The sequence below is a fragment of the Schistosoma haematobium genome, chromosome 1, assembly GCF_000699445.3.
Source record: "Schistosoma haematobium chromosome 1, whole genome shotgun sequence".
In the NCBI taxonomy this organism is placed as follows: domain Eukaryota; kingdom Metazoa; phylum Platyhelminthes; class Trematoda; order Strigeidida; family Schistosomatidae; genus Schistosoma; species Schistosoma haematobium.
This window is the reverse complement of record NC_067196.1, coordinates 65956206-65975164: the sequence shown is the minus strand read 5'-3', so window position 1 is coordinate 65975164 and position 18959 is coordinate 65956206. Positions and strand designations below refer to the sequence as shown.

The 18959-nt window shown below is 36.3% G+C and overlaps 1 protein-coding gene across 2 annotated transcripts in view; it reads right to left on the bottom strand.

Moving 5' to 3' along the window:
• SEC13_1 (GTPase-activating protein S13) overlaps positions 1-18959 on the bottom strand; it is a 30083-nt gene that overhangs the window by 8302 nt on the left and 2822 nt on the right. The window contains exons 4-8 of one of the 2 annotated variants that reach the window (XM_051209396.1): positions 18710-18804; positions 14711-14867; positions 12862-13131; positions 9899-10156; positions 8461-8546 (exon numbers count right to left, since the gene is read on the bottom strand). In XM_051209396.1, coding sequence (XP_051074851.1) covers positions 8461-8546; positions 9899-10156; positions 12862-13131; positions 14711-14867; positions 18710-18804 — 866 coding nt within the window. Of the gene's footprint in view, positions 1-8460; positions 8547-9898; positions 13132-14710; positions 18805-18959 lie in introns of both variants that reach the window. The other variant, XM_051209395.1, reaches the window with a different exon arrangement.

Genomic DNA, 18959 nt, shown 5'->3' with positions numbered 1-18959 from the left:
TGATTGACACATAACACTTAATAAATTCTCAATAAAATTATACACAAATTTTATTATTTCAAATTTTGTCCAAAATGGTCATTCGGAAGTAACCTAGAAACCTCATCTTTTTGGAAAGTATAAACTTAAATTTTATTATTATTGTTACCTAGTAACTTGTATCAACCTGATTGTGCCAGTAAATTGACTACCTTTCTTTACTAGTTTTTCGAACATGTTATTATCATTATATAATTAAACACAATAAAATAAGCAACCATTATCAACTTATCAATTCACAAGACGTTTAGAGAGAACAGTAGGCCTCAGCATACACAAAGGGAAAACCAAGGTCCTCAAATTCAAAGCGGAGAACAGCAATCCAATCACCCTTGATGGCGAAACTCTGGAAGATGTAGAATCCTTCACATATCTGGGAAGCATCGTCGATAGACATGGAGGTTCAGATGCAGACGTAAAGGAGAGGATTGGCAAAGCAAGGGCCGCATTCCTACAATTGAAGAACATATGGAACTCAAAACAACTTTCAACCAATATCAAAGTGAGAATCTTCAATACGAACGTCAAGGCAATTCTACTGTATGGAGCTGAAACTTGGAGAACTACAACAACCACAATCAAGAAAGTACAAGTATTTATAAATAGCTGTCTACGCAAGATACTCAACATCCATTGACTGGATACCATCAGCAATAGCCTTCTGTGGGAGAGAACAAACCAACTTCCAGCTGAAGAGGAAATTAGGAAAAGACGATGGAAATGGATAAGACATACATTACGCAAATCCTCAAACTGCATCACGAGGCAAGCTCTAACTTGGAATCCTGAAGGGAAGCGGAAAAGAGGAAGGCCAAAGAACACATTACGTCGGATAATAGAAGCAGATATGAAAAGGATGAATTACAACTGGAAGGAGCTGGAAAGGATTGCCCAGGACAGGGTTGGATGGAGAATGCTGGTGAGCGACCTATGCTCCTTCACGAGGAGTAACAGGTGTAAGTAAGTAAGTAAGTTAGAGAGAACAGGAGTTTATTAATTGCTTAGCGAAAAGATAATACAAATAGATTTTCAATACGAAGTGATTTTGCAACAGATGTTATATCGTAGAAGAAAAGTAAGAGAACGATGATAGTGACTGACAATTTATCGAGTGGCATTAAACGACTGATTGAATACGCATTCAGGATATTGTCATCTGACTTACATAATATGTATCGGTCTTATTTGATTAAAATCAGAGAGGAGTTTTGTGGATATCATAGTAAGTTTAATAGTTGGATTCATGGGTCAATTTAAGCTAGACCACCATGGAAAACCTGGAAGCACTAGAAGGCCGTTTCGTCCTAGTGTGGGACTCCTCAGCAGGGATGAACTTTATGTGGCAATGTGAAATACATGATATCATCATTTTCTACGAAGTGTGATTATGCTAGATATGAAAATAATTCGTTAAGTCATTGGTTATTGATTCATTTTACAAAGCTTAGAATGCCCAACCAGGATTGATGAGATCAAAGAATTATAAGCTTAAAAGGGCTCATAATTAGTTAGTGTGGCAAAAGAGAAGTTTTAAATATCTTCTAAAATTTTCAGCCTATTTAATCTAATAGAGACAGAAAAAGTGTTTAAGCCAATTTGAAAATACATGGTACATATACTATCGAGAGAATGGTGAATTTCAGATCATTTTATTTGTATTCATGTGATAGTGTAGGATGAACAAATGCACATGACGTAACAAAGCTATAGTGAGCACTAATGTAAGTGCTACAAGGAAAAAATGTCCATAACTAACATCCAATCCACATTTACACATTGATTACAATGTAAACCACTTATTATGACAGAAAGTATAGACTGTATTAGTTAGGAACTAACGAATATTGTTTTGAAATGTCTCAATCTTTTGTACTGATAAATGCATATGTACAGAGTGCAGGAATAACTAACTGAACAAGGGAGTCGACTATATTTAAGGTTCCCCAAGATAATTCAACAGGTATAACTTCAGCAGTTGCCAACTATTTTACTTATAAAGTAGAACAGTTATGAGAAATAACAAGTGTCCCGTTTTATAACATCTGATTTATGTTGAAATGTATTACAGTATTTAAGGTCACAATCACAGACTAGTGATCAAGAAGATTTATTGTATTAAGTCACACCTCTAGAGGAAGCAAAAAAATGTGAATAGTAGTAATAATATGCTGAAGACAGAAAGTACTGATTTTGGATAACTGTTTACTTTTTTTGAAATTATATTCACACACCTCAATTCAACATAGCTTTGTTGGGATAAAGGGTCCAGGAATTCTGGGGTCTTGAATTTCCCTTTCAATACATGCAACAGATATTGATTTTCGTTTGACGATAACACTATGAAAGTAATACTTATTCACAATTGATTGATCACTGGGTGGTGATCAATGTCACGTGTGTCAAGTCCTTCTTACTGCAGATCGAATGCTATCGACCAAGATGCAATGTGGCCACTAGTCTAGGTGACTCGAAATTGCTTAAGTCAAACGAAATGTATTTAAGAAAGATGGAGGTAGTTCTTTAGTAAATAGATCTAATGACTTGGAAATATTTTACATAAACCATTCTAGTGTATGTTGTCACTGAAACAATATGAAAGCTGAAAAACAACCAATTTATGACGTAGTCACTTAATAAAATATACCTGTGTATCAGATGAGCACACGTTGCTGCATATAAAAGTCCTCGATGAGGTTGTAAATATCATGTTACTGAGTTGGTTTATCAGAAACAATCAGAAATTAAAGCTAGTATGTGACTTAGTCGTGATATTATTTGGGTTCAGATAGGAACAGGAGTAATAAGAATAGGGAAATTTTTTGAAATCTTATGTAACAGCTTCTACTGGTCCTAATTGTTTTATAATTCTTCATGTTAATATCGTACATAGTTTTTTACTATAGTGAGGAATAATTGAAACAAAACAATTTAATTTCATTTAGTAAAAATAAAGATTCAACGAAGAAAGTTTTCTTTTCGACAAAATCATTTATTAAAGTTATACACTCGTATTCATACATTAATCAAATAACTAATACTACGAATGTACAACTTAAGTAAAGATTTCATGGGAAGGAACGTGAAGTTTTGAATCTTAGTTCAACTCTGAAAAAATGAAACCTATTTTTTACAATGAGATAAATAACTTGAGAATCATTATCAGTTATAAATTCACTTGGTATTGTTTACTTGAATCTTCCCATTGATGTTTAGAACTTCAATTGACCCGTCTCTTATTGGCATATGTGCATACTGTGCGCATTGCCCCGTTATTGCCTTAATTCACAAGCATTATAAGCAAGGATGGATAGTGGCCAGCAGTGGAATCCATGACGCGCGTTTCATCCTATGTGGGACTTGTCAGCTGGATGTACATGTACCTCAGAGCTTATGTTCACTCTGGGACTCGCAATACGCACAGCATGGACATATGCCAATAAGAGACTCATCAATTGCAGTCCTAAATACCAATGGGAAGATTCAAGTAAACAATACCAAGTAATTTCATACACATAGCTCCCTTTATTATCTTAAATAGAGCAAGAACAAAGATTGGTGCAGAATAATATGAATTCATTTTATTTCGTTAGGTTCTCATCAGCTGCTTACAACCTAAATTATTTGAAATTCAAATTATTACAGATATTGACATATTTATACATAAGAGTGTGATTAAGGATCAATACATGTGTATGATGATGTAGCGAAGATTCAGATAGAGTTAATGAGCTCATAAAATGTTTGATTCGAATAAATAAATAAATAAAGTTAGAGAGGGAAAGTTCTGGAACATTGAAATAGTGATTAGCAAGTGGCTATCAGGACTCAGTAGCTAACTGGACAACGCAATGGCGTTTGAAGCGAACGGTACCGAGTTCGAGTTCCGGGGTGAACATCAACTCTTTAATGCAGGTACATCCAGCTGACAAGTCCCAAATAGGAAGAAACGGGCGTCATGGACCCTATTGCTAGTCACTATTCATCTTTGCTCATTATCAGTTATGATAAATTACTTGTGTCGACGTAACAGTTATGAATGGAAAAGCTTAAAATGAATTTGCGTATTGTGCAAATAGCGTAACTATTAGTAGTTCACTGAACTATGAATATAGGTGAAAGCGTTTATTTTTCCTAACCTGCTTTTTTTCTGGTATTTCATTTCGTTGCAAATAAATAATTGTAGAACTAAGTTTAACCATTTCTGGCATTGATTTTACCTCAATTTATTATCAGCTGAGAGTTCATGATGTTAATTTTTTGCATTAACATATATAACCGCATAAATATTGAAAACAACTACCAAAACTAATGACGGATAGCCTATCCTAAGACGTTATATTTTGTGTTAATTTGATTGAGGTTACTTCAATGTTGAGAAATATGATTGAAAATATTTTGAAAGTGTATAGGTTGTGAGGATATAAGTATAGGTGTCGTTCAAGTATTGGTTGAATGTGGTGGAACCACTAAGTGAGTGTTACTGAGATTAAATTCAGGGTAATATAAGCACATATTGTAAACTGATAAAGCGCATTGTGAAACTTTAATGAATGAAGTGATTAGGATGTATATCGTATATGTAGTCCTTATGGTCTACTTCAGCACTATGTTATCTAGAGAAGGGATAGATTAAAAAAAGGCTATAGTCGACCAGACTAAAATATGACATCAACTGAGGAAGTCATTGACTGTTGGTATGAGTTGTGTAGAAAAGTGCTGGCTTTCCAGTTGACGTCTAGTGAGACAACTATAACTAGTAGTTGGAAACTTTAAGCGACATCACTTCACAGTCAGATAGATACTTCAGTTTCCTCTAAATTCTGAATTTTGATATTATTTTGGATTTATTAGTTTCTTTTGAAACGTATTTCACCGTACAATTCTAGGAAAGAAACTAAAAAGACAATTTAAATATTCAGACACCCTTACAAACTAATGTATTACCCTCTGTCTTCCTACCAATTTTATTGATATTGTATGCTTGATTAACAGTTTATATTGAATCGATTTGATGTCATAATCGAGAATATTCGTCGTTTAATAAAAACAAATTGAGGTTAATCCGTATCAGAAGGGGTTTTGTGGAGATTGCAGTAATTTCAATAGTTTTGATCATGAGTCAATTGAAACTAGACCACCATGGAAAACCTGGAAGCACCGGACAGTCCTTTCGTCCTACTGTGAGACTCCTCAGCAGTGGGCACCCACGACCCCGCCTCGCTAGATTCGAACCCAGAACCTATCAGTCCCGCGTGCAAGCGCTTAATCACTAGATATATATCTTGGAGTTCTAGTGAGAAGCGGTGACCAGTGCAGTTCAACCGGGTCAGTTGAGACATAGTAACTCATTGACGACAATAGCGGATGTGTCGCTCAATTTTCTGGGGTAGTTGAAGTTAGACATTAACACCGTTGGATGCCGGCTCAGTGACCTAGTGGTTAAGCACTCGCGCGCGAGAATGATAGGTTCTGGGTTCAAATGCCACGACGCGGGGTCGTGGATGGGAACTACTGAGGAGTCCCACACTATGACGAAACGGCCGTCTAGTGCTTCCAGGTTTTCCATGGTGATCTAGCTTCAACTGACTCATGATCTCAACTATTAACGTTAATCCATTTGAAAAAAATGAGATTTGTCTCTCTTTGAATATCCATATATTAAATATCTGCTTTTTTAAGTCAGTCAAATTTATTTATTCTTATTTATTTGAATACATAAATATTGGTACAAAGCGGAGTCAAATACACATGCGCCATACATTAACAATGCGGCAAAGAAAAGATGCGGAATGTAAAGTGTGTATAATAAAGCAAAAACCAACGAACAGAAATTAATAGATATGAGTGAAATAATAATAATAATGGAAGATACAGTTCAGTTAGCAAAAGTACAACTAGGAAGAATTCTTTCAGTTAAAGAAGATACATTGATTTTTAATGAACAAAGTGAAAGTAACAGCAGGATCGATACATAATTCTATTCTGAATTATACATGATAACGTCTCAAGCCACTGTGTCGCACCATCTCTAGGACGACAAGCAAGGAGTCGTGAAGGACAGAAGCAAACACTGTACAGCTACCATCCATACCACGACATCACGTCATAAACGGACCACCTACTCGCATTTTGCAACCAGTCCCAGCGTCAGCAAATAATGCATGATGTGGAATTCTCTGGGGCGACATTTATAAAATACATATCCAAGCCACTGAAGTCGATGTTTCAAGATAGTGACACTAATTGAATTATCACCTCTGTACCCGAACACGATGTCGAACCTCTGCATTAATAGCATAATGTTGCCACTGGATGTCAGCAATCCTTCGGAGACAACGATGACCAGACACACAGTCGCCTAACATCATCAACTCGGAGAGGCCAGGTTTCACAAGCATAGAGCAAAACTGCTCTTACCGACGCCTTGTAGATCCGACCTTTTACAGCCGGACTAACATCACGAAGACGCCAAAGATGGCCCAGATTGGCATAAACTTCTCTGGCTTTCATTATACGTGAATTTATTTCATCATTCAAACTATCAACAGCACTTACGCAGCTAATTAGATACACGAACTTCTCAACTACTTGTATCCGCTCACTACCCAGGGTGAGTGCAGGATTATGGTCCTGCCAGTTTTGTGAAAGTACTTTGCATTTCGAAGGTGCAAAGCACATACCTTACCTACGGATACTGATTGCCAACTGATTTAGTGAGGATTGCATGACTTGGGTATCATCACACAGTAAAATAGTATCATTCACATACTCAATGTTGAAACGTCTTTCTCCAGGCAACAGATCTGCACCATCATTACCTACATCCGTCAGAGCTATTCCCAGAACGTCATCAATGGCAAAGTTGAAGAGCAATAGTGATACTGAGCAACCCCACTGCTTGAATGGAACAGTAGAGAGAGATGTTTGTATGCCCTCATTCTGCCTGAGGTATTTGTATATAGGGCTTTTGAGATATTATTAAACTTCTCAGGCACATCCTACTTCAATAGACAATACCAGTGAACCAGCCTGCACATCTCGAAACAATCTTTCTTGGATTTTGAACAATCTACGAAGTATGACGGAATCCAATAGTTTGGACGCAATCGGAAGTGGACGTATCCCCCGACGGTTGTTACAGAAACGACATGAACCCTTTTTAAGGATAATAACAACTATTGACTCATTCCATGATGTTGGAACACTCCCTAATTGCCAGACCATTCTAAAGAACTTAGTTAGTTCCCTAACCGGAAAGTCACCACCATCTTTACAAAGGACCGAAGCTAAGTCATCTGAGCCTGGTGAATTGTAGCGCTTCAAGAGTCGGAGTTCCTTGCGGACTTCTGCCTCGTTAGGTGGACCAGTCGTCACAGGCCATGGAGAGCAGGACAGTGATCGATGTTGCCGGAGCAGCAGACCAGTTGAACTGGTACTCGTCCAAGACGTCGGTTGGTGTTAATGGTTGGCATCTCGTCATCTTCATAGATTGTTTCGCTCACACCAGACTTCTCGCTGCCAGTGACTTGGATGAGTTGAAAGAGCTCCCAGCAGTTACCGGACGCAACTGCTGTTTCCAACTCAGTGGCACGCTGCGACTACCAGGCTTCTCGGTCCCTACGCAAGCTTTGCACAATCTCATTACGTAACAGTCCTCGTTTATGATCAAACTCACAGCCATCCGGAGTAGACTGACGTACTTCAGTGATTTGTAAGGATGCTGTAGAAACCCTGTGCCTATAAGTGGGACGTTTCGCGGAGCCGCACGCAACTTTACTCGCCATTTTCATGGCGTCATGCAAGTGCATTCAACGCTCATCTATACTTTTCGGTGGATGGTAGCTAGCCTTGAACCCAGTTGGCTTTGACATTTATTTGCAATAGAAGCTGCAACCAATTGGCTGATATCGATCCGTTTGGGACGATAAATTTGTTGGCCGCTAAAACGTAAGATAAAATTGACATAAACAAGGGCATGATCAGAGTCCAGATAGATACTCCACAAGGAGTGGCAGTCTTGTACACAACCACGCCAGTGGTAGGTGATCGCGATGTGATCAATCTGAGTCCAGGTTTGAGATGCAGAAGGAGGACGTCAGGTGACGCATGGGTGATGACTGTAGTGGTAGGTAGTGCGAGCCGGAAACAGGTTGTATTCTGCACAAAGTTGTGGTAGGTGGTCACCGTTATCTAACAATGAAATGAGTCTATCAATCAATGGAAAACCCGAAAAAATTGAAAAAACAATTTGTATATAACCCAAACAAACACTTAAGACTAGAAAATATCCGACTGTGAACCGTCTTACTATCAAATATATCCAAACTTAGTTGTCTTAATAAACAATAATCATAAAAAGCATGGGCCAGAATTATGAAATATCCATCCATACACCAAGTAAACAATCTGATTGTAACTTACAGAAAACACATTCAAATCAGCTACTATTCCAACTAACATAGACCCAAATATTCCACCGAATTCGTAACTACTGGCAACTAAATAAGCTGAAATAAATAGGTGGAAATAAGTGTTTTTTTGGAAAAGAAAGACAGTGGTAGAAATTTCTGAACTAATACACGATTTTTTCAAATGAAATTTATATTGATTACTTACATTAAATGAACAAACTAAACATCATCCGAAATATATTCACTTTATAATTTAGTAACATCTATGAAACAGTATTTGGTGAATTGTAGACTTATGTGATTTGTTTGAGAACTTTATAAACGTTTGCTTTTAATTAACATCATCAACTGGATATACAACATTAAAATTAAGTATAGGTTCATGATACTAGACATTGAATCATCACTCTTGTATGGAAACGAGAGGATTTAGAGGATCAACTAGATGGATTGAGAATGTGACATAATAAATGTAAATTCAACGTCTATACCACGAAACTATAACTCAAGTATATATCATCTAGATATATTCCAAAACATAACCGAACACAGTGAATACAGTCCATGAGTTTCTTACGCTAAATTTCGTTAGGAGATTTTGATAAAGTCTAATGAGGGAAGAAAATGCATTGATTGCGCCAGTAATTTCTTGTTATTTCACTTTATAGGTACAGCTAAAAATTAATTACATTTCCAGTTTTAAAACTGAACTGAAATACTACCAAAGTTTGCAGTTGGACATTGAACAAATCTACGCTCGCTGTTAGATCTAAACCACAGTAACCAGTCAGTATCATAGACACAACATTACAACTGAGCCATGAACAAAAAGACTGGCTCCTCTTGGAAGTTTGAGATGTTCACACTAATTTATGAGAAGAGATCAAGAGTAAAACTGTTGATTGAATTTAGATAAATTCGGTTACTATTTTAATAAGACATTCGATTGTATTCTGATAAAATTTGTTATGTAGTTCACTCGGTTTTAGGTTATAACTGCGTAAATGTAATCAATACTTATCGGGAAGAGAAACAGCAAGTAAGGAGTGATATTTATTCTTTAATATATATTCTTCACAGGTTAGGTATTGCCTTCTTAATAGTTGAGGACAGAGTCACGAGTATTGGGGGAACAGTGTTGAAGAGTAGTTGCAGGTACTCATTAATTGCGGTCACTCTTCTGTAGCAAGGATCAAGCTACAACAGTGATATTTAGTCCAATTTATAACACGTTCATTTCTGATCAATCAGCGAAATTTAAATTTCAATCGCTAAGATTATTTTAAATATAATTTTCACATATAATGACTTCTCTGTACTTGGTGCCCAATTTCTGTCACACTATTCGTCCTAATTTTGACGAATATTTGCATAAAATTAAAAAGTTTATTTTACCAACGTAACATAATTGATGAATGGGACGGCAAAAAAAACAAATATGCACAAACCGGTACTTTGTGAGTAACCATGTTTATTATTCAAAAGCATAATTGCAATCCAATCGCCTATTGCATAACGTAAAAATGTACTGAACATGTGAACACTAGCGGAGGTACCCAACAATAAACGTTGTCTTGGACTTAAAATACGAAACAATTTTGATATTTGATTAATAATATTCACTTTAATGGGTTGAATTGTCACGCCATTATCGTGATTTTCAGTAAAATCTTTATCTTGACAGTTGTTCGATAATCGGCTAGTTTCTAGAATGTAAAAAACTGGATGCTGATAATTTAAAACACGTGATTGTCAAAGAACTTTCAAAATATGATTTACCGGCTCAGTATTTAATTATGAAATTTTTTAGATGGCTCAATAAGTATAAACTGGTCTACTTAGTTTTAAGTTATACTTATTTATGTAAGGATTTGTGATATGATCTGCTTGCTAGACCAAACTACATAAGGCAAAATTTAAATATGGGAAGGTCACATTTGGCAGTCAAGTGTATTTTAACCACCACTTAGTCAACCGATTCCCGAAAGCGTGAAGTTACGGTTCTATTGTAAACCTATTTATAATTGCTCGTTTCTAGAGAAAAAAATAAACGTGAGTGTTGATACTTCTTGGTTAGCAAACTCGAGTAAAATGGAAATGGGTTTGAACCCGTGATTAAGTGGGTGGACCACCAAGCCACTGCTCCAATTAGGGAAATTGATTTTCAATCACTAAATTTTAGGTTCAAATACCTATCTATTCGATTGGCTGTCGGGCAAAAAGGTGTGGATTAAAAGTGACCACAAGAAATTGTACTGCGTTACTGAGTTGGAAAATAAAGAAATCAAGAAATCTTGTATTAAATTAATGCAAGTGGATTTTAAGAGGTAATCAGAGAAATTAGCTTAATGCATATATATACTTTGATTTTTTAAGCGTTTCTTAATAAGTCATTACCAAAACGGAGCCTGGCAAAGATGCACTTTGGCCCAAGTTTCTACACCCCATTGGGACGACGAGATGGAAATAACAAGAGAAACATCAATGGATTGAATTATAAAGTAGCAATGATAACAAGAAAGACTGAACATTAGAATATGGTTCAAAAGGACAGAGTGGTTAGACACGTACAGGGGTATACTGGAGTTCAAAATCGAGAGGAAGGTGAGGAATGAATGAATCTGCACCATTTTGGAAAATTCTGAACTGTCACAATAAGTATCCCACCACTGATAGCGCTTAACGCGTGGATACCAACTAGGCAGTCTGCGTCTATTGTAGTGAGTGCTACTAATGTCGACAGATATAAGTAGTATGTATCACCAGTTGAAGTGGGAATGCCTGGTGGCAGAAAATTAAGATCGAGAAGAAAATAGGAACAGAGAATGATTGGTGTGGAAACGAAGGAACGATCAAATTTGAGGTAATTGACTAAAACTTTGCAAATGAAGTATTTACTGTATGGTTCTCAGATTTTATTGAGAGATTCTGTAGTTGCGTACCCAAATACATTTGGTTGTCCTCGCCTTTGTTTTCTTTCACTACACTATCAACAGTCAATGACTTTGTTGACTAATGCTATGTCTTGGTTTGAGTATTCCTACCTCTCTTCCAGTCCTCTTCTACACCACCGAAAATTGCCCGTCAAAGTAGGTGGTGGTTAGACCAACAAGTCATGTATTATGATGAACGTATCTATTCCCACTAAATTATCACACATCAAATTATATCCTGAATGGATAAGAATAAGACTAAATACAATCAATTTTGACCTCATCACAATAATTCATATCTTATGAGGTCAAATTTAACCCGATAAGTCTCCTGATTCCCATGCTATTCGGATATCAAATCCAATATAATTATTTATTGGAAGCGTAAAGTTTCTTAGCTATGTTAACACAATGTTTCAATAACTTTTTTGGAGTAATTATAAAACATTAGATAACACTAGGCTAACGTAAATATGAAAAGTATTTGGTGGGGCCCTTTATTTTGTCACTTAGATCGGACGATGTTTGTTGACGGGCTCTCCACTTTAGTGGCCCGAGTTCTGACTCCAAGTAGATCGTATGAATGATTGTTATTGAATTGTATATGCCGCCTATCCTCGCATGTCTTTATCGACTTAAACCACGTTCAGTGAATAACGGAATCAAATAAGTCAAATGACGCGAATCGATTTTTGAATACATATATTTTGTATACAAAGCGAATGAAATAGAGCAAAGCAAAACGACGCGCAGTGGAGATGGAGGGTAAGCCAACTCCCATTTGACCCAGCGTTGATCAATATTTATAGTTACACAAAAATAAGTTACAGACATGTGATGAATAGGATAAGAAATGTACACACACCTACGCGCTCATATAAAAACAGTCAAGATTGATAAGCGAATAATTAACAAGGTCAAAATGTGACTCAAGTAGAATGAATAGAATGGGCTGTCCGAAAGCTGGAATAAGGCGGTATATGGGCTTAACATAATAGCCGACACTACAAGTGTTCAGATCTAGTTAGTGATAGTAATAAACGTATTCATTTGATGTATATAATAGTTTGATTTGCTTTAGAGTGGTTGAAATGTTACACTAGAACTTTAAGGTAAACGGAATAAATGCTTATTAATCATCGAGTTATAGATTTATACTAAAAATCAAGCACTTCAATACCACTGACAAGGTAGCATGGTTCAGTATCCTAAAACTCTTGATTCACAACAAAGTTGCACTTTATCAATAAGTTAATGTTTCCCATACACAAAATAACAAGTGCACATTTTGTAATTTTACAAAAGATTTTCTAATCCGTACTCACAAAAATTAAGATCGCTGTTTCTCAATTAGTGGATTCCAAATGAACAACTATTCATATCTTACACGAAATTTCTATGATCAAGTTTTTTTTTATTATAACAGGAAATTTAAGAGGAATTTTATTGGACTGATTAAAGTAATAACATGATCTCACTTTCATTACAACGCTTTTCTTGATTACTTGTATCATAACTGTTTTGATCCAATTTCGAAGTGGACATTAAACTTTGACAAGTATCATCATAGCTTTTGTGTTTTACATCTGAGTTGAGATGCTTCCCAAATAATTGGTTAGATAATGTTACTCTAGAAGGACTAAAATATTTAGTTGGTATATTCTTAGGATCGATTTTATTTAGCGTATCAACCGTTTGCGAACGCAGATAGACATTGAGAAGTAAAGCTGATATTATGCAACATGCTCCTGTAAAATTAAACAAATTCATAAATTTCAAATAGATGTTAACATATAACAAAGATATCAAGCATTACTTTTAAATAGGAAAAGTTATATTTTGTTAGTAGACTTTGAAAGCTACTACTTATAGTGAATCCAAGAAGGTCATTGATTTGATGGTAACTTTCAAAAAACTGATATCAGTTTAGAATTAGTTAAATAAAATAAACAATTGACTTCGATTATATTTCATGCTGAATATTTTCGATGAAATTAAAACTCGAAGAAATTCAAGTGTTTCGGAGGATACATCGCTGACTACCAGACGTTTTGGAGAAATTCAATAATTAGCATATGTCAGAGTAACCAGATCAGGAGGTAATAGTTATTCATGAAATTTCTGGTTGGTGATCTAAACATTGCGAAGAACTGGATCATTTTCAAAACTTTTCATTTCGATTAAGCTTTTCTGGTTTCGATTAGTGAAAAGTGTTGCAACTTCAATTGATATACTACTATTCGAGAAAATATTTTTTTACGTCTGGTGATCGTACATGTTATCATAATCACAATGACTTCATTGATCATGTACTTCCTATAACACTGATCGAGCAGGTTATGATTAATGACAATAGAATTAATAATGATAATTTGTATACATTTGTTTTTTTTTTTAAACTGTCTTACTAGGTTAACTGGTGGGAAAATCATCAAACCACTCAGCCCACAACCAGTGGAACTAAGGTTTAAACTTTATTCCGCTTATTTCGACCCCCTTCCCCAGAAAAATATGGGGTTTACAGTAATGTAGGAAACAATTAAGAATTTACTGCATTAGGATTCCTATATTACGTGGGATGTGTAAAATACGATTTACATCAATGGAAAAAAATCACTTCAAATTTGAATTTCATGTTTACAAATGTGCAATTATAAATATGTTGAGGTTAACACATTTGTTGATTTAAATAAAAGATATCAGAAAAAATTTTTTAAAAAGGTTTGACAATTAGCTGCAACGACTATGTAGCTAATATATCGGAGTTTGTCTACGTTTAATAGCAATACCAGCTAGGAAAAAATATTAAAGATTTAAATTATAATAGAAAACAATGACGAATCTAGATTTTATGTAAAACTGGGTTATACAAATCGAAACCACTGAATGAATGTATTGTTTGGTTTATGATACTGATGTGAAAATCACTTAAAAATGTGATTTTAGAATTATTCAGCTATTGTACCATGCATCAGTAGATGAATTTGAAATAAAATTGAATGATATTTATTCCTTGAAATATCTGGACTAATCTATTTATCAACGTTGTTTAGGATAAGTGATAACGTTACTAGGAGTTCGTTCCAGAAGATAATATGAAGTCAATGTAGTTAAGAAATAATACAAATTATGTATGACTGAAGCTTAAGTCAGATTAATTTTCATATAGGAAGAATGGTAATAAATTTTAGGGATAGTTGTTTTTTAATTAGGCACTAAATACAGTGACATACAAGGTCAAAAATTTGCCTTTAAATAGGGGGTAACAGTTGATGATAAGCACAATATAAAATGAATGCACTGGTCAGTTAAAAGGTATGTACTTACCAACAAAAATGAACGGAGCTATCCATGCTAAATCACCGAGTAATATTGTTGCATACGAAGAAATAACGATAGATATCCAAGAACCCATACAACCAGCTAGGTTAGAAGACGATGATATTAATCCCCACCAAGTGGCTAATTCATGAGAAGCCACAGACTAAAAGTAATTTAAGTAGACTTTGAGAAACAAAATCATATGTACTTTAAATTAGAACTAGGAATTTACGTAATTGATAATACTTCAAGTTAAATAACTGTAAGACAATAGGTTACTGTTGATCAAATATTTATTTCTTTTAATAATTAAGAGATTATTTTCATCGGCGTCGTTTCTCTACGAAACCAAGTAGATTCACCGATAATTTAAAAACGAAGATAGGGACTAAAAAGAGATATTATAAAAGTAAGTTAAATACATGCAAATCTAACTGAAAGGCCACTAAAATGCAAAAAATATCTCGTAAATGATATTTAGTGGCTAAAGTTGAATGATGCTCTTTGCATTAGCGGTGATTCAAACATTCTGATTTCAATCACTGAGTCTCAAGTTTGAATTCAAATCTGTCTAATAAATTTTAGGGAATGACGTAGTATCATTGACACTTACGTAAACCGTGGCTCAGAGTCAAGTACATACGACTCAACAATCTAAGTAAGTAAAACTACAGTAATCCCCTTAACTCTGCCTGTAGCTGTTATAGAGTTACTTCTGGTCCTAAGCCCGGGTAAAGAATGAGGGTTGAGCATGGGGTTAGGGACCCCATCCCGTAGAAAACTAACTCCGTAAAAAACCCTAACCAGAAAAATTAATTTAAACCATTTAAAATCTGCCCTGGGAGTTAGAAGGTTTTCATTTAGAAGAAATATGACGCCTCATGGTGAAAGCCGAGCTCCTTCGGAAGCCATGAGGCCGATGCCCCTTCTAACAACCAGAGCAACAATTTTTATAGGTACATGGAACGTCCGAACAATGTGGGAGACCGGAAAGACCAGTCAAATAGCAGCGGAAATGAGGAGATACAACTTGGCAGAACTGGGAATCAGCGAAACCCATTGGACCCAAACCGGACAACAAAGGCTAAATACGGGAGAGATGCTGCTATACTCTGGTCACGAAGAAGAAAATGCTCCACACACTCAGGGAGTTGCTCTAATACTGTCCAAAGTAGCACGAAATGCACTTGTACGATGGGAATCTCACGGATCCAGAATCATCAGAGCATCATTCAAAACAAAGAAAGAGGGGATCACAATGAATATTATCCAATGTTATGCACCCACCAATGATAGTAACGACGACATTAAAGATCAATTCTATGAGAGGCTGCAATCAATCATAGAGAAGTGCCCAAGAAATGACCTCACCATTCTGATGGGAGATCTAAACGCCAAAGTCGGAATAGACAACACCGGATAGGAAGATATCATGGGACGACATGGATTGACTGAGAGAGAGAAACGAAAATGGGGAAAGATTTGCAAATCTGTTTGCAATCAACAAATTGGTCATAGGCTGCACAATATTTCTACACAAACGTATACACAAAGCTACATGGATCCCACCGGACCCCATTACAGAGAACCAGATAGATCATATTTGCATCGATAAAAAGTTCCGAAGGACAATGGAAGATGCGAGAACCAGGAGAGGAGCTGACATAGCTTCAGATCACCACTTATTTGTGGCCAATTTAAAACTGAAGTTAAAGAAGAACTGCACAATTGGACAAACAGCACTACAAAGGTTCAATACAGCCTTCCTTCGAGATACTGACAAACTCAATGAATTCAAGATAACTCTCAACAACAGGTCCCAAGCCTTACAGGATCTACTGAAAGAAGAAACTACTATGGAGGACAGCTGGAAAAGTATCAAAGAAGCAATAACTTCAACGTGTCAAGAGGTTCTGGGCCTCAAGAAGCATAATCATAAGGAATGGATCTCCATAGAAACATTGGACAGGATCAAAGAAAGGAAGAAAAAGAAGACAGCAATTAACAACAGCCGAACACGAGCAGAGAAAGTCCAAGCACAAGCTGAGTACATAGAAGCAAACAAGCAAGTGAAGAAGAGCATTAAAGCCGACAAGCAGAAATACGTGGAAGAACTAGCAACGACGGCGGAAAAAGCTGCAAGAGAAGGAAATATGAAACAGCTCTACGATACAACGAAGAAACTGGCAAGGAAATATAGTAAACCACAGAGACCGGTCAAGGACAAAGAAGGCAGGCCAATCACTGAAATTCAACAACAGCGGAACAGATGGGTAGAGTATTTTGAAGAACTCGTGAATAGGCCGGCTCCAATGAGTCCACCGGACATCGAAGCAGCATACACAGATCTTCCTATAGATGTCAATCCACCAACGACGGAAGAAATCAGAATGGTCATCGGACAAATCAAGAGCGGGAAAGCAGCAGGACCCGAGAATATACCAGCTGAAGTCACTACGGAGTTCCCGAGAAGATTGTCAATATTATCCGGAACTCATACGACGGACTACAGTGCAAAGTAGTGCATGGAGGACGGCTGACAGACGCATTCGAAGTAAGGACCGGAGTCAGACAAGGCTGTCTACTCTAGTCTTTCCTCTTTCTTCTGGTGGTCGACTGGACTATGAAAACCTCGACATCTGAGGGAAAATACGGCATACAATGGACATCTCAGAACCAGTTAGACGATTTGGACTTCGCAGATGACTTAGTTCTCCTTTCGCATACACACACGAACAAATGCAGATAAAGACAGCCAGTGTAGCAGGAGTCCCTGTATCACTAGGCCTCAACATACACAAGGGGAAAACCAAGGTCCTCAAATACAACACAGAGAACAGCAATTCAATCACACTCGATGGCGGAACTCTGGAAGATGTAGAATCCTTCACATACCTGGGAAGCACCATCGATGTACAAGGAGGTTCAGATGCAGACGTAAAGGCGAGGATCGGCAAAGCAAGGGTCGCATGCCTTCAATTGAAGAACATATGGAACTCAAAACAACTGTCATCTAACATCAAAGTAAGAATCTTCTATACGAATGTCAAGACAGTTCTACTGTACGGAGCTGAAACTAGGAGAACTACAACAATCACCATCAAGAAGGTACAAATATTTATAAATGGTTGTCAACGCAGGATACTCAACATCCATTGACTGGATACCATCAGCAACAGCCTTTTGTAAGAGAGAACAAACCAGCTTCCAGCTGAAGAGGAAAGTGGGAAAAGACGATAGAAATGGATAAGACATACATTACGCAAATCCTCAAACTGCATCACGAGGCAAGTCCTAACTTGGAATCCTGAATGGAAGCGGAAAAGAGGAAGGCCAAAGAACACATTACGTCGGGAAATAGAAGCAGATATGAAAAGGATGAATAACAACTGGAAGGAGCTGGAAAGGATTGTCCAGGACAGAGTTGGATGGAGAATGCTGGTGAGCGACCTATGCTCCTTCACGAGGAGTAACAGGCGTATGTAAGTAAGTAAGTAAGTAACAGTAATCCTGTTGGGCTACTGATATCTCGATTGATGGGATATGATTCATACCTATGACTTAATGTTCAGCCCTTGGGCTACTTAACGAAAGAACCGCAGCTTCATGCACATTCACAAAGTGATGCGTATATATATTATAGCCTCTGTTCCACTAGCTTGAATGGATGGCCGCTTACTATTAAGAGTTTAATGTGAATAATAGTCTATCCCAGTTAGGAAGAGAACATAATTCGTAAGTAAAAAGATATCCGCTTAAAACAAACGGTACTTTGGTAAAACGAAATCATCGTATAAATTAACACATTATGTCTTCTACATGGATTTTATTACTTGAATAAATCTTTCTTATAAAAATGATTTCCTAGTTTTCATTTTTATCTGGAGTTTTAGAAAAAAAAAGGTATTCACAGGAAATTATAACTAAGCCACTTCAAATATTGTCATTTATAAATAATAATAAATAAATAATATAAACAGAATTACAAATTTTGTGTCAACTTACGGTACGAAGTGTCTTTGATATGGCTGGCCAACTAGAACCAAGTGCTAAGCCGATTAATCCATAGGATACTAACCAAACTATTTGATGAGATGAAACTAAAGAAACATGACAGAATTTGTTTCTACTTTTTATAAATTTAATTATATATTCGTTAAATAAGTTGATGTGATGTAATACAATACAAAAGGAATTTTCCATAGTTTCCGTTTATTTACTTATAAATAATAAACTTTAAAACGACGGGAGATCA